Source organism: Nyctibius grandis, chromosome 14 (assembly GCF_013368605.1).
Source record: "Nyctibius grandis isolate bNycGra1 chromosome 14, bNycGra1.pri, whole genome shotgun sequence".
In the NCBI taxonomy this organism is placed as follows: domain Eukaryota; kingdom Metazoa; phylum Chordata; class Aves; order Nyctibiiformes; family Nyctibiidae; genus Nyctibius; species Nyctibius grandis.
Genome location: NC_090671.1, coordinates 12,599,779 through 12,620,655, shown reverse-complemented (window position 1 = coordinate 12,620,655; position 20,877 = coordinate 12,599,779). Strand labels below are relative to the sequence as shown.

The 20,877-nt window shown below is 46.8% G+C and overlaps 3 protein-coding genes across 8 annotated transcripts; 2 read left to right on the top strand and 1 right to left on the bottom strand.

Moving 5' to 3' along the window:
* Window positions 1-1,172: 1,172 nt before the first annotated feature.
* On the top strand, window positions 1,173-12,188 carry KMT5A (lysine methyltransferase 5A). 4 transcript variants are annotated; one of them, XM_068412502.1, is made up of 8 exons: window positions 1,173-1,258; window positions 1,587-1,681; window positions 3,818-3,974; window positions 6,002-6,218; window positions 7,011-7,095; window positions 7,460-7,519; window positions 8,599-8,789; window positions 9,942-12,188. In XM_068412502.1, exons 1-8 carry the CDS (start codon window positions 1,249-1,251, stop codon window positions 10,150-10,152), a joined length of 1,026 nt encoding a protein of 341 aa, XP_068268603.1. In that variant the 5' UTR covers window positions 1,173-1,248; the 3' UTR covers window positions 10,153-12,188. The 4 variants fall into 4 exon arrangements, with proteins under 4 accessions (XP_068268603.1, XP_068268605.1, XP_068268602.1 ...); XM_068412504.1 differs by lacking the exon at window positions 1,587-1,681 and having other exon boundaries at window positions 1,177-1,258; XM_068412501.1 differs by lacking the exon at window positions 1,173-1,258 and having other exon boundaries at window positions 1,476-1,681.
* A 1,993-nt stretch (window positions 12,189-14,181) lies between these two features.
* On the bottom strand, window positions 14,182-19,031 carry RILPL2 (Rab interacting lysosomal protein like 2). The gene is made up of 4 exons (XM_068412613.1): window positions 18,467-19,031; window positions 17,364-17,515; window positions 14,890-15,000; window positions 14,182-14,421 (listed from the first exon to the last, which is right to left on the bottom strand). Exons 1-4 carry the CDS (start codon window positions 18,797-18,799, stop codon window positions 14,397-14,399), a joined length of 621 nt encoding a protein of 206 aa, XP_068268714.1. The 5' UTR covers window positions 18,800-19,031; the 3' UTR covers window positions 14,182-14,396.
* Window positions 18,754-20,805, top strand: SNRNP35 (small nuclear ribonucleoprotein U11/U12 subunit 35). Of its 3 annotated transcripts, none has more exons than XM_068412611.1 (2): window positions 18,754-18,983; window positions 19,769-20,805. In XM_068412611.1, exon 2 carries the CDS (start codon window positions 19,772-19,774, stop codon window positions 20,567-20,569), a length of 798 nt encoding a protein of 265 aa, XP_068268712.1. In that variant the 5' UTR covers window positions 18,754-18,983; window positions 19,769-19,771; the 3' UTR covers window positions 20,570-20,805. The 3 variants fall into 3 exon arrangements, with proteins under 3 accessions (XP_068268712.1, XP_068268713.1, XP_068268711.1); XM_068412612.1 differs by lacking the exon at window positions 18,754-18,983 and adding an exon at window positions 18,990-19,093; XM_068412610.1 differs by lacking the exon at window positions 18,754-18,983 and adding an exon at window positions 19,105-19,326.
* The last annotated feature ends 72 nt before the right edge of the window (window positions 20,806-20,877 follow it).

The window sequence follows — 20,877 nt, the reverse complement described above, 5'->3', positions numbered from 1 at the left end:
GGATGCCCAAGAGACAAGCAGCGGCCTGCGGCTGCAGATAAGCTTTCGGTGGGAAGCCATGCCCTGTGACGATAGCGCTTTGGTCAGCTCGCTTACCATGGACCCATATCCTGAGCACACACGTGTTGCTGTTGTTAGATAGGTCTTAAAAGGGCTAGCACAGATAGGAAAAAAAATAGCCATACGTTGTTGCTCAATGTAGTTTTCTACTTAACATGGAGTGCCAAAGAGGTCCTGTGTGGTAATTTCCTAACTTCCATGATGACAACCGCTAGCAGAGAAGGACGTGCAGTATCCCTCATCGCTGCTTTACTCTTTGCAGTCGTACTTTCCTGATTTTGAAGCGTGTGTACGAGACCTGTTGTGAGCTTCTGACCAGGGCGTCAGTGCTGAAGGCTGCTCAAGCTTTCCTGGGGACAGGGATGGCTCTGCGGTGTCGCCGTGTTTTAGCTGCCCCTGTGACCAAACAGGGATGACACGAGAAGGGCTTTGGTGCGCAAGTGCAACGCTTAAGTACTATCTGTTCTCCAGGCAAGCTTTGAGGATGAGATTAATAGACTTAAATTTCAACCAGGGAGATTTAAGATAGACATTGCATAAAACAGTCTAATAATTTCGCAGAGCAGAGCTTTAGAATCCCGTTAGAATCAGGGTCCCCCGGATCCCCGCCGTGAGGTGGCGGGGGCTGCATGTGCCCATGGCGGCGGAGGCAGGAGGAGAGAGCCATGTGCTCTGCGAAGAGGTTCAGGAGGGACGAGGAATCGATGGGACCGCGCTGGGCGGTGCCGATGCACCGCCAGACCAGGCAGGACGGCGGTACGACCCACCGGTACCCCCGGCCGCTGCGGGGGCACGGACGGGCCGGCGACGGGGGGGTCCCGCTCCCAGCGGGGCGTCCTACCCACGTGGCGGGGCCCTGCCGCGGAAGGGCGTTCCTTCCCGGGCCGCCAATCAGAGCGCCGGTTGCCCTTCGCACAGGCCAATCAGCGCCCAGGGAACTCACATTTAAACCCTGTTCCCGGGAGCTGCGACCATCTCCGTATGACAGGGAGAGGGCGGGGCACGGCTCTGCGCGCCAATCAGGGGCGCGGAAGAGGTTATCGGCAGGCGGTTGAACCAATGGGGTTGCCGAGAGGAGCGCGGCGTCTCCCTGCGGAGCGGTTGGTTTCGGAGGGAGCGCTCCTCGGGGACCGTCGGGGCAGCCCGGCCACGGGGGGCTCCTGGGCGCCGGGCCGCGCCGCCACGGTCATGGCTAAAGGTGCGCGGGCGCGGTGGCGGGGAGGAGCGGGGCCGGAGAGCGGCGGAGCCGGGGGCGCGGCGGGCTGTCGCGTCGAGCGGGGGCTGGGCGGCGCGGGGCATCTCCGCGGCGCGGAGGCTCCTCCCGGGAGGCGCGGGGCGCCGGGGCCGCCGGCGGGACTCCTCCCCCGCGCGGTGTGCGCAGCTCGCCGGGAAGGGGCTGGGCCGCCGCGGCTCGCCCTGCCGCATCCAGCCCTTTAAACATGGCGCAGGCCGTGGCGGCCGGGCGATGACCGCGGGCGGCCGCGCCGGACATGGCTTAGGCGCCGATCATCCTCCCTTGCTCCTAGGGAAGAACATGCCCAAGGCCAGGGCGGGCGGCGCGGAGGAGGCCAGCTCCGAGAGCGCCGAGAGGAAGGGCCCCGGCCGCCCCCGGGCCGGCGGGGTAAGCACTGCCCGGGCCTGGGCGGGCGGAGCGGGGCGGGGGGCTCCCTGGGGTCTGCTGCGCCCTCCGCTTCCCCCCGCGGGACGAGAGAGCCGGCGTGCGGGCTGCCCCGGGGAGCCTCCTGGCCCCGGGCGCCTGGCTTCTGGGGCTCGTCGAATCATTCCGAAATCGGTTAACTTTAATTCGAATCGGACTCTTTCCGTGTTTCCCCGTGCCCTGCCGCAGCTGCCCTGCAAGCGCGGGGCGCTGCCGGGGCTGTCAGCGAGCAGCCAGGCCCCAAGCTCGGCAATCCCTCCGTGCCATCTTCCCCCTCCTGTAGTTCTGTGACAAGCAGTTGGCCGGAGGTTGATCGTCACTTTGCATTTAACCCCCCACGGAAATAATTGTGGCCATTGCATCAAATCTAGAGCTCCTCAGCAGTCCTTCATGTGCTCTGCTGAGAAAATCTCTGCTCTCGAGGGTCTCAAGCCTGGCACAGACAAAGACGTGGCAGCCGCGTCTTGGTAGCGCCAAGAGCGCAGCAGGCAGGGATCTGGGAATGGGGGGAGGAAGCTACGCTGGAAAATAGTCATTCGCTTCCTGTTAATGGTGTATCAAAAGCCAGAAGGCTTCGCTGGCAGGTGGACTGCCACGGTTCACTGCTGCTGGCTTTCTCCGGAAATGCCCATATTTAAACTCTTCACTAAATCTTGAGAACTTTGCAGCGCAGGGTTTGCTGCTTGCAATTGTTAAAATGGAGTGCTTTCATAGTACTTCATCCTTAAAAGCCCCAGTTTTTCAATAAGCAAGTCTTGTCTTTCACAGGCCTTTCAGAAATACTGGGGGTCAGGAGGTGTCTAACTGACTTGCTTTTTCTCAGGCTGTTCTACTGTAATCTTAATCTTTAGTAAAGTTTATTTGTGGACTGAAATTTGAGCCTTAACTGGTCTTATTTTGTGTGTGAATTATGTACATCTTAAGTTTGTTACTCATGATTATGCTAATTATTAAAATTATCCTATGTATTCTGTTGTGTGCTTTGTTTACTTTTTTAGTGTTTGTGTGACTACATATACTGGAGTATTTGTTTAACCAGCTGTATCTGAGCTTTTTTTTTTAACTACTGGGAACCTTTGTGCTTTTATAAAAAAATGGATGCATGTTTTTGTTGTTTTAACTGACTTGCAATGTCGGAAAATTTCTTTTAGTTGAGTCAAAATATAGCCAAGACAAACTCATTCTGGCCAAGTTGCATCTGCTTGTCCAGACACTGAGATCTCACAGTTGAAATCTATGTGCCCTACATACACTGTGCAGTCAAACTTGGCAAGGTGGCAGGAGACGGTACAAGCAAAGGTGGCACGACTCTGCTAAACTTCGCTAAATTTGATACTGCTTGATGTTCTTGGAGCCCGAGCCAGTGTACAAACCCTGGTCTCTGCGGTGTTTGACCATGCCAGAGGGTTTTACCATTTTCCTGGCTGGGCATAAGTGCTTTGTGTAGACTCGTTAATGTTTCTTTTGCCATGAACAACTTGTACACTTCATTTTGTGAAATATAATGGATAAAAAAAAGATACCGTTGTTTATCTCCCAGACACCAGTGAGGTGTCACTCAAGGTAGGCTGCAAAACTGATTCCTCTCTTCTGTGTTGCTCAGTAGAGCATATAATTAACTGCAGTAACACTTGACACCTCATGAGAGTGTTTGGGTAAGCTCATACCTCTCTGACTATGAGAGGTATGTTCTAGGCTTGGGCAATTTTTGCGGTGTTATTTGTATTTTTTTTGGCTTGCACTCTTTGAGGCCGCCTTTCTCCTGAGGAGCTCAGGGTTGGTTTCTTTTGCACCAGAGTTCATACTGTGAAGCACAGGGTGGAAGCTGGAGTTAGTTATGACTAACTGATTCTGCCACATTTCATACGAAAGTCCTCTCGGACTGAGAGTTTGCATTAGTAAAGTTCTCCTGAGTGCTTACCACCATTATGTTTTCACTTAGTAGAAATAGCAACAGCAGCAAGGATGATGCATTAAAGCAGTGTAACTTGCATTAGCACAGTCAGCTGTCAACCCTGGTCTTTGCAGCGTGTTGTGGATACCAAGTTGATGTACCTGGCATCTCTGTGATGTACTGATTCTTGTGTGGGTCTGTTTTAGGAGAATGTGTTTATTGGTCAATCCAAAATCTACAGCTACCTGAATTCAAACAAAACTGCTGGTGCTCGCCCCCCGCTTCAAGAAGAGAACTCTGTCATGTATCACGAGGCGAAATGTCAGGGCAAAACACTAAACAAAACCTACAGGAAAGGAAATGGTAAGATTGATCTTTGGATTGCTTGCCTCATGTGCTCCCCTCACTCCCAATTTGAAAACTTTAATGCACGCTCAAGAAGGCCAGGCAGCTGCCCTGGCCCACTTGCTTACCCAGTTCCACAACTCTATTGGCAACCGTGGGACTCTACAAAGATGAGGGTGTCCTTATCCTTTTAGAGCCACGAAGATGATTAAGGGAGTGGAACATCTCCCTTATGAGGAGAGGCTGAGGGAGCTGGGTCTCTTTAGCTTAGAGAAGAGGAGACTGAGGGGTGACCTCATTAATGTTTATAAATATGTAAAGGGCAAGTGTCATGAGGATGGAGCCAGGCTCTTCTCAGTGACATCCCTTGACAGGACAAGGGGCAATGGGTGCAAGCTGGAACACAGGAGGTTCCACTTAAATATGAGGAAAAACTTCTTTACGGTGAGGATGACCAAACACTGGCACAGGCTGCCCAGAGAGGTTGTGGAGTCTCCTTCTCTGGAGACATTCAAAACCCACCTGGACGCGTTCCTGTGTGATATGGTCTAGGCAATCCTGCTCCGGCAGGGGGATTGGACTAGATGATCTTTCGAGGTCCCTTCCAATCCCTAACATTCTGTGATTCTGTGAAAACTTAGGTCACAGGTTTACCAGGCAATTTTTCCTCTGTTTTTTGTCTGGCTATGTTTGTATTGTCTCTCTGGATATAAAAAGCTAATGCTTGCCTTGTCCACATGCCTTAATCCCATGCAATTCATTACTACGCTGCTTCTTCAGGTCGGTGCTTGGTAGTTTATCTAATTTTTTTTAATCTGCTTTTACCTAAAACTGGTTTATTCTATAATTTGATTACATTATACTAATTCATATAAAGGCAATTCCAAGTCAAATCACGTATGAGGTAGAGGTACTGGTAGAAGAAGAAACAATTCTTAAATTTTCAGGATGAAATAAAGGCAGTGAGAGGGAGGAGCACAGATTGTGGATGCTGAGTGCCAGGCTTTGTAGATGCTTCATGGTAGTGACTAGAAATGGGAACGTTCTTAATTTTATGGAGGGGAAAAAAAAAAAGCTGGCTTGTGTTTAAAGGTGCATTTAATAACCTTGGTAACTTGTCAAAACACTTTGATGCCAACGCTTTCAGAAGGCAGGTGTTTTAAGTCCCATTCAACACAGAGTGTGTCAGGTTTTCTGGAAACTTAGAGCCTTTAGCTCCTAATTTAGCTCTCCAGTTTTGACAAGAAAGTGAAGATGGCTTTAGCTTGTCCCACTGCTGTGGCCTTGCAGCTGTGCTCTATTTCTCCAGTGAGACTGAAGCATCTGTCTCAGCAGATGGGACTGTTAAACCTGGTGATTTGCTTTAAATAAAAACTTTATTCAGCTTTAAGCCATGCTCACCTCAGTTGACTGACAAGGAGGATGTGGTCGTATCAAGGTAGGATGCACGCAACCAAGAAAATGTTGGTTGTGTGTGAGGTAGACTTCTTGTAAGTGCCAGCCCTTTAGCTTGTGTGGATCTTGTGTGAGTGATGTTGGCCACTTGGTACCAGTGTCTGCAGCTACTGATCACAGCAGCGCAGGATCCAGAGATGCTTCCTCTCCCTCGTGGATCCAGAGATGCTTCCTCTCCCTCGTCAGTGCAGGATGTTGATTAGCTTATGGCAACTTGATAATTTAGTATGCCAGATCCACTGAGTGGCAAACTGTGCAGTTGTCTCAAACACTGCACTGAAGGTGCTGCGTGTTCAGGTTTGGAAGGTTCTGAGTCGCAAACGTAACATGACAAAGTACTTGGGCTCTGTTTTACCCTTTCCCTTTCTCTGCTCACCCCTCTCTGTACTGTATGTACTGTAGCAATGACTAGTCAAAAGTTGAGTAACAGCCTATCTGGGTTCTACCAGAAAGAGGTTGTATCATTCCCTTCCTCTTTCTCCTGTTTGACAGAACTAGAAACTTGGACTAGAAACCCCTGGAATTCATTTAAAGCACTCTGGTATAGATGATCCTAAGTTCAGAGCCTTACTTTATTTTCCTGTCACCAGAAAAAAAGAAGGGTGGCAATATAATTGAAGGTGCTATGAAACCAGAAGACCAGAAAGATAAAGAAAGTGGGTGCAATGCTTCGGTGCCCTCCTCTGATCAAAAACAAGAAACTGTAGAAACTCAAAAGACGCCCATGCCTTCAGACTGTGCTGATGAGGCCAATGCAAAGCCAGCTCAGAAAAAGATGGTTAAAGCAAAACGTGGACCAAGGAGAAAGTAAGTGACTTCTGGAATTGTAAAAGCTTTTTCTTCTGTGTGTCCTTTTGCACCAGGAGGCTTTGATCTGCATTTTTCCTTCAGGAACTACAGTCAGACCTGTAATTAATTTTACTCTTGTTTTGTTGCCTTTTTTTAAGCAAATACCTGTGTTGAGGGAAACATCTTAAAGGAGACTTCTTTGTTTTCACAATAATAATGTGTTTGAAAATACAAAATAGCACCCAAAGTATTTATCTACTTTGAAGAGGACTTTTGCTTTTCTTAAAATATACTAGCCTTGCTTGCTGATCACCTATAGAACAAGACATTAATGAACCATTAAGACCTACTTTTCTGTGGACAAATGGGAATGTATCTTGTCAGAAAGAGAATATTAGATTAATTACAGTTGGAGGCTTCCTGGCTGAGCTGATACCCTTTCCCATGATATCGGAGTAATGTGACCTAACATTAATGAATTCCTTGCCAAGCAGTTTTCATGACCTAACTTTTAGAGTGCCTTCTGGCAAGGCACACAGGGGACTTCAGACCTGTAGTGTGACCTTCAGTTGGTTTCCAATGGCATCTCATCCTTGTTAAAGAATTAGTACTAAAGTAATGGAAATAGCATGGGGAAGAAAAAAGGATGTAGCTTTTGGCTTGAAGAGTACTGATAAAAAACACTGATTGATAATGATCACCTTTCAACACACCAAACTGAAAATAAAAATTTCCTGCAGATATTTCTGTCCTAGAGGTGTAACTTCACAAATTGAAATATGTGTGCTCTCTATTTTTCTTATTCCTTAGAACACAAGGAAGAACACCAAATCGAAAAGTGACAGATTATTACCCAGTTAGAAGAAGTTCCAGGAAGAGCAAATCTGAATTGGAGGTAGTGCTTCTTGTTAAAATAACATTACTTATAATGTTACTGGTTAACTGAACGTTTGAGGAAGTGCACAACTATCTGCAGGTAGTTTCCATTGGCCAAATACAAATAGCATTGTGCACTAGAAGTATTGTTAAGAACGTTCTTAAAATTTGGAAATGCAGGTCCAGTTCTTCTAGGATGGAATTTAGCTGCTTATATATTTTGAGGGGCACAAATCTGTCTCTGTACCATTCAGTTTTGCTAGAAATATGGGATGGTTTGGAAAAATGAGTGTCACTGGCTAATAATTTCCTTTTAGCTATAGAATAAGCTACAAAAACTATCAACAATACTGTGGTTTTGTTTGTTCTTGTTTCTTTTGCAGACTGAGGAGAGGAGGAAAATAGATGAGCTAATTACAAGTGGGAAAGAAGAAGGAATGAAGGTAACTGCAATGCCAACCTGAGTAGCCACGTACTCTTTATACAGTATCTTGCTGTTAATCCGTTTAAGCAGAAGGTAGCAGAACTCAGTCTCAGAACTGCTGTAGTTCTTCAGTAGTATGATGAAAGCACAGCAAAACTGGAGCACACTGTCTTTCCTTTTGGATGGGCAATATTTGTCTCTGAAGAATATGTATGTGCAGCCCTGGTCGTAAATATCGAAGGGGCTTTATAGTCTTCACTGAAAATGCACTCCCTTTAGTATCTCGTTTCTTGGGTTAGCTTCCAGAAATGGGGTTAGATATAGCATCTTAATTGTCATACATTTTAAAGGTAACACTCATTTATACTGTCTGTATGGTAACAAATTCTACTAGCCTGTTTACAGCCAGTTGCTGTAGGTTTTCATTATGGGATAATGGGTTGTACTGGTTTTCCTCCCACCACTAGCAAATACTAGTTATTGGGACCAAGTGCTTACCATTTGGGTTACTCTGATCACCCTTTTTAGAATTTAAAGCAGAAATGGCTCCTGGAAGTGCAGAAGAGCTGTACTTCTTGAAAAGCAGCTGCCTGTAGTTAACACTGTCACATCTACAACAGTGATAGGAGAACTTTCTTGGAGTTTTCCAGTTTACATGGGGAGACGGGAATAATAAAGTATACTGGTGGGTGATAAATGTAACTTCTGCGATTGATCTTTCTGTTCCTCTAACTTCTTAACTTGTGCATGTTAATGGTGATGGTGCACCTGAAATGGAAAAGCTTACTGCCTCAGCTAATAGATAGTTTAAAAGAAAAAATAGACAACTCTTTTCTGTGTGTGGTTTATTTAAAGTAATTCTTAGTTCTTTGATTAGAAGACCTTGTACCAAAATACCTGGTAACTCATAGGGTGTGTCCCAAACTCATTCTTCTACAATGCTGTGCATTGTGCTTCTACAGGTTTGTCTGCAATACACACAAATACTCTGCTGTAGCATTTTTAAATGACAAATCACTCATTTCCTAGTAAACAACATATTTGCAGTCATGTAAATACTTTTCAATTTCCCAGCTGATTTTCTTTTCAACTCAACAGATTGATTACATCGATGGCAAAGGGAGAGGAGTAATCGCTACTAAACATTTTAATCGAGGAGAATTTGTAGTTGAATATCATGGGGATCTCATAGAGATCACTGATGCTAAAAAGCGAGAAGCTGTGTATGCTCAAGATCCATCTACAGGCTGCTATATGTACTATTTTCAGTACCTCAGCAAAACGTACTGGTAAGCTTCTCTTCCCTTAAGTGTGATAACTGAGTGATACAAGCTTTGAATGCTGCTAAGTCTTTTCTTGTTTTCAAGCAAAATTTTTTTAATGGGAACCATGAATTAGGAAATCTTTTTGGAGCACTCTTTCATGGTCCAAGAGCCTCCTATATCTCTGGACTAAAAGGAATGGTAGGTGACTCAAAGCCCTATTCTCTGAAGTACAGCACAAGGTATATGGAGAGTTGTATCTGCTTGGATGAGACTTCTAGCTCTGCCATGGACTTCTGCCTAAATTTATTCTCTTGTAAAATTAACCTCTTTTCCTGAGTTGCAAGGATTTTGTTTGAAAAGTAGTATGGACAAACTCACTGGAAGAGAAACATTTCCTTCAACTGTCTTTGACTGGGCCTCCTTCTTTCTCTAGCACCTGATGCTCACCCTGTGTGTCAGCTTTATCCCTCTATTTGCTGTGTCATTTGCCCCAAACTCCAATTCTCTCAAAGCAACTACTCAGACTACGTTCTTTCCTCCTTGGCTGATGTTACTGTATACTGGAGTGTGGTTCACTTAACCTGTATATTAATTACCTTGAAGTGCCTTATATTATATTCTAAGTGTCTGACGTGCACTCTAGATGCCATAATGACAGCTGCCATAACAATTCTTTGTGCAATGAGGGGCACTAGAGCTTTAGTATCCAGGTCTCTAGAAGTTGGGCATGTAGTATTTAGGCATTCTCAGCCTTCCATGTGAGTAGAAACTCTTGCTGGTTTACTCAGTGGATACTACTTGTCTTGGACACAGCTTCCTTGACGGGAGGGTATTTAAGGTATCAAGCCTTTCTGGTGGTGTTCTCCATCTGGCTTCCGCTCTTCCTCATGAACAGTTAAGAGCTGCTTGGAAACAGGCTGCTCAAAAACATATCCTAAATTTTCCATTTTCTGGGTTTTGTGCTAACTTAATCTCCCAGAATTGCTTCAGTTTACCTTTGCTGTATTATGTGCCGTCTGTTTAATCATAAGACTATTCTATAGTGTTCTGTTTTTCCTTCATTTTTCAAGCCTTGTGTGGATTCCTCATTCTTTATCTGATTTGCACTTTGGTTTTGGCTCACAAATGTGACTGTGTGATATGCAGCAATCCTGCGTTCTGTTCTTGTTCTTTCAGTGTTGATGCTACAAAAGAAACTAATCGTCTGGGAAGACTGATTAATCACAGCAAATGTGGCAATTGTCAAACAAAGCTTCATGACATTGATGGTGTGCCTCATCTCATACTCATAGCTTCCAGAGACATTAAAGCAGGTGAAGAACTGTTGTACGACTATGGAGACAGAAGCAAAGCTTCCATTGAAGCTCATCCGTGGCTGAAACACTAATTCATCTTCTTTGGTTGTTTTTTTTTCGGACTGAATGCTCTACAAGGAGTCAGTGAATTTTCTTTTTCCCCCCTGTCCTCACTTCCCTCAGCTTTCTTAGTGGACTGCTTATGGTGTTCTGAGCTCCTTAAAAACTACCTTTTTGCTTTGCAGTATTTAAATACCTATTACAGTTTTCCAGGCAGGCTTGAATAATTGACCTTAGATTGCCAAAACTTTTATATCATAAAAGGAAACCCTCCCTAAAATTAGAATACGTCTACATAGTGACTAGTGCCACTTGAGCATGCAGTCAAAGACTTGCACAGAAACTTGGGTTGTGCTTCTGCTTTTGCAATGAAAATCTCATGCCCCACTTTGTGGGGTGATGAACTTGGCATTAGCTTTATGACAGCAGATGTACTTCTGTACTCTGACTTGTACTTCCAATGGCTTGACTGCTTGTCAGACTGCTTCTTACAACCTGGTGCTGACAGGCTTCTCTGAGGTGGATGCTACTATCTTTCTCAAATAATTTGTGGTAGGAATCCAGTTTTTCCAGTGTCATATCTCATGTTGGCAATGAACTTTAAATGCACTGGCGCTGAGGGAAATAGATGGTCAAATTGGCTGCTTTCTTCAGAGAAATGACTCCAAGCCAAATGAGGATGCATTCTGATAGACTGGGTTGATACTGATTAGAAATGTGAAGATAGAACTTCACAGTGAGAATCAATGTTTGACATTATTTAATTTCTAAAATTTAAGATGGTACCTTTTTATAGTTGATGGCTGATTCTTGGAGGTGTCTCCCAGAGGATTTTAAAGAAGTAAAAGAAAGAGCGCTCTCCAAAAATTTTTTTTATCTTCCTATGCTAATTAGTCACATCAGGAGCTATTTATTTACTGTGAATGCTTGAAGTAGAGCATAGCGGTTCCAAAAATAGGAGTCATCTTCATATGCAGCTTCAAACTATAATGATGGAGTTCATGCAATGAAGAAAGTAGATTCCTTATTGCCTGGTCCTGTAGGTCTGTCCAGCATGGTCTGGTCCCACTGTCTTACATGGGAGTCGAGTGCTTAGCATCTTGCGGACGTTTGTAACGTTACTGTTGGAGAACTAAATCCGCGATATAGGCGGGCAATACAATGCAGGTCCTTTATGTTAAAGATGAATTCTTACCAGTTGGAATTTTTGCCAAGGCAGGCTTGGCATGTGTGTAGATGAAAATGGCTGTGAGCCGTCAGCCACGCTTGCTGCTGGAAGATGTCAGCAAGGGATCTGTGGCTCTGTTAATGTCTTCTGTTCCTCATGTCTTGAAGGCTGCTGCTGTTCCAGCTAATGCCCTCTAGGACAATCTTATATGCTTGCCTATGTGATAGGTCAAATAGCAACAACATCCTGGTTGTATGCTCCAGCAGCAAGAGAGGTGGCTTAGTGATGTATTTTTTAAATTAAAAACTTGAAGACAATGTCTCTGTAAAATAAAGAATATATTTATTATTGATGAAGTGGCTGCTATAGTACCTGTCTCCATTGCAGATCGTTAGCATTTTGAAAGCAAGCTGTGAAAATCATTAGCTGTTAAATGCTTTGTTATTTACTGCTTAACACAAGGCAAGCTCATCAGAGACAGCCTGTGTATTTTCACCGTTTCTGAAGAGTTAACTGGAGACCTGTTACCTTACATGTACTGAGTTACAGGTAAGCTTCCTTGGCTGACTTATTTGTGTTGGCACTGATTTTTCTCTGGTCTCAGTAACAGAGACTACAGCAGTGTACAGTATCCTGGTTTACTAGAGCACTTCCCTTAAGTCAAAATTGGAATAAAATGCTTCTTTTTGGGTTTGGTTTTTTTTTATTTAAACATTTGTTTGTTCTCAATCAGGTCAAATAGCTTAAAACCTCTGTTGTTCAGCATCACTTTTGTAAACAAGAAAGGGGGAAGATCTCTCCCTATTTTACATAAAAAGAAAATTGTCTTCTCTGAAACGCTTAACTGGTAATCAAGTAGCACTGCATCGGAAGATGGTAATAAAGCTGATGTTGCACTGAGTATGTATCCTTTACTTTTCTAGGAACTGAGATACATATATATAAAATATATGTATATCTCAATATACTTTTCACAGAAACATGCCATTTTTTTATCCCTGTGCCTTATAGGAAGATTTCATCCTCTAACAAGGTGTAAAGCACTTAGTAGGGAAAGATGCCCTTGGTTTGGGAGCTAAACTGCTTTTGCCAGGCTTGGGTGGCTTTGCCAGAGATGGCAGCGTCGCCCTCACAGGATGGTAGCTCTTCTGTTGTAGCCATAGCCAAGGAATTCACTCCCCTTGTGAGAGCGAAGCTGTGCAGCTCACTTGGCACCAGAGTGGGTGCAACTGTGATGCTTCCAGAAAAAACTAGCCAAAAAAGGTTGAGGTGCTCTTCTGTCTGCTTTAACTGGTGAACTCCCACCTTTTTTTTTTTTATTTTTTTTAAAAATAAATAACAGCTTAAATAGTAAACTGAAAAGAATAATTGCAGCTTTCATTATTGTCTCCTTCCAGTTAAGTGCAAAGAGTGGCCTAGGTCTGTGTTAGTCTTCTGTGCCAGGTTGTTACTTTTGCACAGCTCTGTTTAATCTGTGCAGTTTATTACCTGAAATAGTTTCATTAAGACTTAGTAGAGTGATTAGTGTGTTTTGCGGCATAATTCCCCATCCCTCCCTTTTTAAAGGAGGTGGGAAAATACATCCCTGGACAAACCACAGAAGAGGATGGAGTTCAGAGCACACGTAAACATCTCTTTTCAGCTCAGAGGTGTATCCTGGCTGTTGCTGATGCATGATTCTTTGTTTGGCTTTTAGGTTTTTTCTTTCCTCTAAAGACAAAGCCTCTGCTAAGGAAATGCAGTAACTTCCTTCCCTGCTACCATGCTCTAGAAAATACATCATGAGGACATGGCCAAGGCTTATTAGTATTTTGGAGATGGCAAAATGACTTTAGCAGTTCTGTGCCCTGGCTAAACCAGCTTGCTTAGGTCAGACATCTTTGATGTTGCCTTGCTAATGTACAATTGCTAACAAATTCTCTCTGAAAGGAGACTGCAGTGCTGCCTTCTGCTAAGCCACATTCGCATTGTGCACCTGAGCAGATGTGTGGTGTCCTATATTTTTCATGCTGCTAGCGTGTGAAAGGGAATCAAAAGATTTCAGAGCCTGCTTTCACTTCTGAAGAGAATAAGGTCATGGTTTGATACCTGTCACTGCTCCTTTTATGTCTGTTCAGTCTTTTCTGCTCTGGAAATTGTACTTTTCTAAATGTGGACCTAATTGGTATCTGTCAAGCTGCTTTTTCTACTCCTCTGTTTGCCCTGTATGCTTCCACTAGTGATAAATCTCATTATTTGGGCTAATACACAGCTTGTGACAGTTGACTGAAAGAACAGAGCTTATGAAAAATACACCTGTCTGCCACAGGAGACCTTTAGCTGTCAGAAGCGAAATGTTTGGTGCTTCTGTTCCAGTTTGAACATGCCTGCACCTCTGAAAAGACATCAGTCCTTCGTGTGGGCAGAGCATGATGCTGCAGCTTTCCTTCCCTTGCTGTGCTCTTCTCCACTGACTTTCATCTCGACCCCAAACCACCACTCCTGTGTGTGCAGGGGTTCTGTTGTCACAGCCCACCTGCCTCTTCCTTTAGTGGGGCCGGCTGTGACAGGCTTCTGCCTGCTGCTGCCCATGCATTGCCCATCTAATGCAAAGGAAGACAGAACAAAAAACAATGCTGGGGTTTTCAAGCAGTTTGGTATTAGTGTAAGGTAATTATTTTCTGTGTAAGAGCAGTGGGGACTGCAGTCTGGGTTCTTCCCAGCGCTTCTCTGTGAATGCACTTGTGAAGGGCATGTAGCTCTTAAAAATATCTTCATCTTGTGAAATCATTTTGATAGGTGGACAGGATAAATAAGGGCTGGTACAGATCATCACAGGCTCTTCGAATAAGAATAAAAACCACCTTTGTATAAACATTTATTCTCTATGTGTGGGTAATGTCTGGCTGTAACCTAGGAAATACAAAAAGTGTCTGTCTTAAACAGTTTCTAAAAAAGCAAAGTAAAATTATTCTGAAAGAATATTATACAACATAATATTTATGAGATGATTGCTTATTCTTCACAGTAGGAGTGATGCTTTTTCTTCCATCCATTGACTCCCCTAACTCCTTAGAGGCCTTCATCAGTGCTGTTTCTGAGCAGAAGTGGTTAAGTTCTTGAGGACGCTCATTTTCCATGTTTAAAAGAGAACCTAAAAAAAAAAAAACAAAACCAAACAATAACATACAACTGGAAAAGAAGGAACATGCAGTGAGATGGCTGTGTCAATGTGTTCTGCTGTTTTGGGGAACTTCAGGGCTGCAGCCTGAGCTTGTGGGTACTGCATACAGCTGCTTTGTGCAACACAAACCTCCTGGGACAGCTGGTATGTGCCCACTGCAGAGTCTTCATCTGCTAGCCAGGGAGGCAAGTATTGCATAGTTTTGCTCTGAAATGCTTATTTTTCCTAGAAAAAAGTGACGCCCTGCTTGCCTGGGTGGAGATTTTCTTCCCATGGAGTGCTTTTTCCACAGGAAAGGATTTCTCTATCGCATTTTAATTTTACAGAGAGAACAGAAAACAATACCCAACCAACTAGGCCAAAGTTCAGAATTCACCCCTGGAGTCACTGAGTATGAAGCATGCCATATTCTGCCAAAAAAGATGCAGCCAAACTTACAGCCGTTTGATGATTGTCTTCTCTTCGCTGTCCTTCCTGGTACCAGAGCTTCTGCCACTGGCCACTTTTTGCAGTTCTTCAGTTTGGTCCTTTCTCTGCGAGATGATCCCACTGGGAAAAGAAGGGGGTTTGTTTATTTTTTTGTGTGTGATTTTGTGCATAGTGTGGCATTGCTGTCTATGTTAAACCCTTCCCTGGGCAGCTGAGGACGTGGGTGAATGGGTGTTGACAGGACAGGGATGGCAGCCGGGCCTATTTCTTGTAATGAATTGCTCTTCTTCTCCTTAAATACTGCAATGTCATTTTGCTTAGGCTGTGCTTTAATGAGAACACTAAAAAAGTAACGAGCTGACTTCTCCAGAGAGGAAGAATGGCAGATCGTAACAGGAGGGAAAGGGAAGTGTAACTACACGTTGCATTTGTACAAAAGTCCAACGATGACAGTCAGGCGCAGACACAAATGGTGAATTTCTGCGTGGGTGGATCTGTGGTACCTTCAGCGCAGCCACGAAGGCTCACACCACGCCACTGGGAACAGATGGGAGATTCCCAGCGTCCCTGCAAGGCAGGTGACTGTTCCTCTTTCCATCCCATAGAGAAGAAAAGAAGGGCTTTGCCTGAGCTGTAGATTTTGTCGTCCTACTTCGCTGCTGCTACACTCTACAAGGTTGTAACCACCTACTTTAGGCAAAAGCTTCGGTTTTACGGAAGGATGTTTACCCTGCTTGGAATCGGATTAGATTTTACCAGCTTGCATAGTACACTGTTTTCACAGCATGCTGGTTTACTGTCCTGAGCTGACCTCATTTATCTTGAGAACTTGTGATTGCAGTAGCTGAAGGCTGAAACTAGCTAAGCAACACTTGTCTGGACCTTGGAAATAAAAATACAGGAGAATATGTAGAAACTAGTGTGACATCAGGCATGGGGTAACTCAGAGGAGAATCTGCCTCATAGAGAAATGGGACCATGAGCTATTTGGTGACACTGCAGATCTCTAATATTGGCACAATAACTTCTACTTGGAAATCATGATTAAAAATGCAATCCCCAAACGTCATCAGTCATTTTTTAGCCATTCCCTGTGAGGATGTCAGTTACCTTGTGCTATATAGAGCTTATTTCCAATATACACAAGACATTTTAGAACATGTACTCCTATTTACCCCTGCACAATTACTCTTCATGGCTGTACAATTATAATTAGGATTTTATGTGAATGTTTAAAAGGAAGATGGTTTTTGGCTTAAGCTGTAACGCTGTACGAGGAGATAACCACATAGAATTACTTGAACTGTAAAGCAGCCTTGATGCACTCTTTAGGTGCACAGCACTGTGACTGAAATCACTCAAAAACTGAAAACATGCCCACTGTTAATTTTTAACTTGGCCTGTAACAAGCTGTGTAACACAGCTGGGAAATCAAAGCAAGAAGCCATGCCAATGGCTGCCCAGCAAAGGTGGGCAGCTGAGCTGGGGAGATGGTCCCTTGCAGTGCTGGGAGAAGTGCTGTCGAGCAGTTTGTAAACTGGCTTCTTGGATTTAACTTTAACTTCTTGGCTTCACCTGCCTGTTACAGACAAGGCAAAGGGCGAGCTTACTGTATCTAAGAGGTTGTTGCTGAGATATTTCAACTGAAATCTAATGTGCTCAGATATTTTGTGTCTAGATTAAGAAGTAGTTTCTTGCCCCAAAGAGTTTATAATCCAATCTGATGATGAGGGGCTGAGGTTGGCAGAGAGCAGCCTTGGAGCCGAAGGAATTTGTAGCACCAAGAGCAAGGCCCTTCTTGCATCCCACCCTTTGGCTCACGCTGATTCTCCCAGGCTGATCCCTTCTAGAGAAACCAAAATCCTTCTCTGAAAGCACTTGTTTTGCACAGTTTAAGTGCGTTACACAACTGTATGTTGGCAGGCTTAAAAAACCCCCACAGCTTATCTTGAATGATGATGAAAGGACTTAATATTCTGCTTTCTAGATCAATGCCATACCCACTGTGGGAGCAAAGGAAGAGTAGACGAGCTAGCGTCCCCGACGGCAAGCTGGAGGAGGAAGGAAATTTTGACTGACGCTGAGACGGAAACCCCTGGGCTCTTTGGTACGTAGCGTGGCTTTAGACAAGAACAGCACGTGTGCTACTGCTGGGACTGCATAGATGGGTTCACCTGCATGCGAGCCCAGCTTGTGTGTAGAGTGGGAGTAACTGTAGGTAGGCCTACAGCGTTGTTACGGGAACAGGCTGCGAACTGCGCAGAATAAGAGCGAGTTTAGTTTTAAAATTATGTTGCAAAGAGACTTCGTCATTCCTCCATTTTTCTTTGCTCATTTGTAGGCTCTTGGGAGCACAGATGCCTCTTACACGGCTGGACAGTGCCTAGCCCAATCTAGGTGCTCAAACCTGCAATACTCCGACCTGGTAAGCTCCCCAGACAAGAAGCAATTGTTACTAGTTCTTTGCTGACTTCACAATATACCTCTTATAGCACTGTAGCTCCTCTTGCACCACAAGAAGCTGAGCTTTCAGCTGGTTACGCTCTTGCAATACATCTCGCAGCTCCTGTAGTGTGAACCGGGGGCGATTTGGATCTGTGAGGTCTATAACCATTTTATCTGGTCCAAGGCTGAGCTGTAAAATAAATGGTGGGGGTCATGATCTTGTAACCTGTAAAAAACAAGGCACTCATAGAGTAAAAGCTCTGAATTTTATAAATATGCAGTAATCCTTAGAACTAGTATGAGTTCATCACAATCCTGATTTTTTCCAAGCAGTTAATGATAGTTTTTTGTATTATTTTTGTATTCCCTTGGTGCTGGCATTTCCCAGCCAAGGACAGGGCCCAACTGTGGCAGGCTCTGACCACAGCTAAAAGCAAAGTCTCTGTCCCAAAAAGGCTGCAATCTCATTTGCCAAGAAGCTGCTTTTATGTGCTTTTCAGATGATGAGAGAGGCTGAGCAATCTGTCTAAGGTCACACCAAAACTCTGTGGCAGAGGGAGGTGAGAACTGAATTCTCCTTTCCTAATTTAAGACCTTTGTGGTAACGGCTTTTTGGGTCACAGACATCAGTTTCCCTTGCACAGAGTAACAAAGCTTTAGTGTTTGCATAAATGGCAAATCGTCTTTATGGGGCCAGTGCTGTGAAAGAGCTGTACAACAGTGGAGTTGTACGAGTTGTACTCTGAAACTCCCTGTGTGTGTCTGAACTCCTCTGCTAGCACTGTGTGTTGCTGAGCTAGAAGCGTGGTTTATCACTACAGTGAAACAGGAGGGATCTGCAGCTCTGCGACTTGTAGCAACCCTGAAGATCTCTGCTCTGGAAATGGCTTCAAGGCCGCCTACAAAGACGAGAAGCAAACTTTGAGACTTGCTTTGCTGTGATAGAAGAGACCGACAACTGCGGCAAACGCATCCTCCAACGCATCTGGTGTGAGGGTGGGTGTCGCGACCTGCACGTGGCCAAGTGGACACGCCATAGTCTGTGTCGAAGAAGGGGCCTCTGGCACGTCTGCCACCTCGCAGCCGTCGACCCCATGGCCAAGCCGCCCTGGTGGGCACCCACCACCGCCCTGGCACCCACCTGCTGGGCACTCCCTCGGGGCCCCTCTCCCCGCAGCGCCTCCAGCTCCCGCCGCAGGCTGTCCCGCTCCATCCGCAGCTGCTCCTCGGCCAGGCTGCTCTCGCTCACCAGCGCTTCCAGCATCTCCAGCACCCTCACGATCCTGAACTGCAGCCGGGCCAGAGCGGCGGGCACCTGCGGCCCGGCGCTGAGCTGCAGCAGGTCCCGGCCCACCACGGAGGAGATGTCATAGACATCCCCGGCCGTCAGCTGGAAGGGGCTCTTCTCCAGAGCCCTCTCCGGGCCGCCATCCTCCTCCTCCTCCAGCTCCTCCTCCTCCCGGCCCCGCTGCATGCCCGGCGCGGCCCGCCGCTAACTTCCTTCCCAGGGGAGGGCCGGGCCGGGCGGTGCTGCCGGCGGCACCCGCGGGCGGAGCGACGCTTACCGCCCCCGGCGGTTTCCATGGCGAAGGCCACGGCCCGGCGGCGCTTCCCGCCCTGCCCCTGAGGAGACACCACCCGCCCACCCCCCGCCGCCGGTAAGGGGAGCGCGGGGAAGGGCCGGGGGTGGCTCCCGGCGCCGCGGGCCGAGCCCTGGCTCTGCCCCGGGCTGGGCAGCGGCACCGAACCGGGCCAGGCGGGGAGGGAGGTAAACGCATCGGCTGTTCCTCAACGCCACATTCGCCCAGCGCCGCGGCGAAGCGCCTCAGGCCGCTCCTGGGAGCGGGGCCGCGGGCGGCGGGTGGTGTCGCAGCCGCCTGATGGGGAAGGGGGGAAAAGGGGTTAAAATAAACACCGGCGGGAGCCGCCCCCCGCCCGCCGCGGCCTGGCGAATCGGCCTCTGTCCGCGGGAGGAGCCGCCGTCCCGCCGCGCCGGGCGAGGTGAGGGGAGCGGCGCGGGGGCGGCCGTGGCGGGGAGTAGCTGCGGGGTCCCGGAGGGCGGGGGCGAGGCCGCGGGGCCCCCTCAAGGGGGAGAGAACGGGATGGGGCCGCGGGGGGAAGGACGGGGCCGTGAGGCCCTCTCAGACGGGAGGGAACGGGGCAGGGCCGCGGGGGAAGGACAGGGCCGCGGGGCCCTCTCAGGCCGGGGAGAGGGAAGGGGCCACCGGGCTCCCCTCAGCCGAGGGTGGATCCGGGCCCCTCGACGCGGCTCTGCCCGGGGAGGTGAACTCGAACAGCAGCGGTACTGCCGGTTTATTTAAGTTTGTCAAACTTTTTGGGATTTTTGGATGAAAAGTACCGTACAGAAGGTGCTTCTTGCTCTACCTGCTCTTCTTCCTGAAATACCTGTGAGTCTGTGCGATGCGTGTTTTTTTTCCACTAGACAATGAATGACTGGGCCCCCATAGCAAAGGAGTATGACCCCCTCAAAGCCGGGAGCATCGATGGCACAGATGAAGAGCCCCACGACCGTGCCATATGGAGGGCTATGCTGGCACGCTATGTACCCAACAAGGGAGTTACAGGAGATCCTCACCTCACCCTGTTCGTAGCAAGGCTCAATCTCCAGACAACAGAAGATAAGTTAAAGGAGGTCTTTTCCCGGTATGGAGACATCCGAAAGATCCGTCTGGTCCGAGACCTGGTCACGGGATTTTCCAAGGGTTACGCATTTATTGAGTACAAAGAGGAGCGCGCTCTCTTGAAGGCCCACAGGGATGCCAACAGGCTGGTTATTGATCAACATGAGATCTTTGTAGACTTTGAACTGGAAAGAACTCTGAAAGGATGGATTCCTCGGAGGCTGGGAGGTGGTTTTGGAGGCAAAAAAGAATCTGGGCAGCTACGGTTTGGAGGACGGGATAGACCCTTCCGAAAGCCCATCAATTTGCCAAACATGAAAAATGATTTCTATGGAGAAGGATCAGGAGAGAAAAGAAACTGGTCTCGTGAAGGAACAAGGGACTGGAGAACAAGGGACCGAGACCATGAAAAGAGCAGAGACAAGCGATGGCCAGAAAGGGAACGGTCGTGGGCTTGGGGTGAAAGTGAGAGAGAAAGGGACTCCAAAGAAGAGAGGAGCAGAGGGAGGGAGAGGAAGGACAGAGACAGGAAGGACAGGGATAGAGACCGGAGCAGGGAAAGAGAGACCAAGAAACAGAGAGACGATGACAAGCATCGATAGGTGACAGTGCCTTGTCTCTGGGGTATGGTGTCTGCTCTTGCATCCACGATGTTTCAGATGCAGGTGTTGCCTTCAGCCTGGGGCTGTGAGCAGCATTCTCTGAACACGGAGCTGTGCTGTGACTGTCTTGTGTCTGTGACCTGCCCCTGCTGTCTGTAGTTCGGTTGCTCGTGCAGTTAAGATACGTGTTGAATTGTTCTTCAGAGGAAATAAACTTTTGTATTAATGCTTTTGAACTGGTGAATGCTGTGAGGAACACACCACATGTACGGGCATCCCACTGCAGCTGAGTACACCCCTCGTTTGAT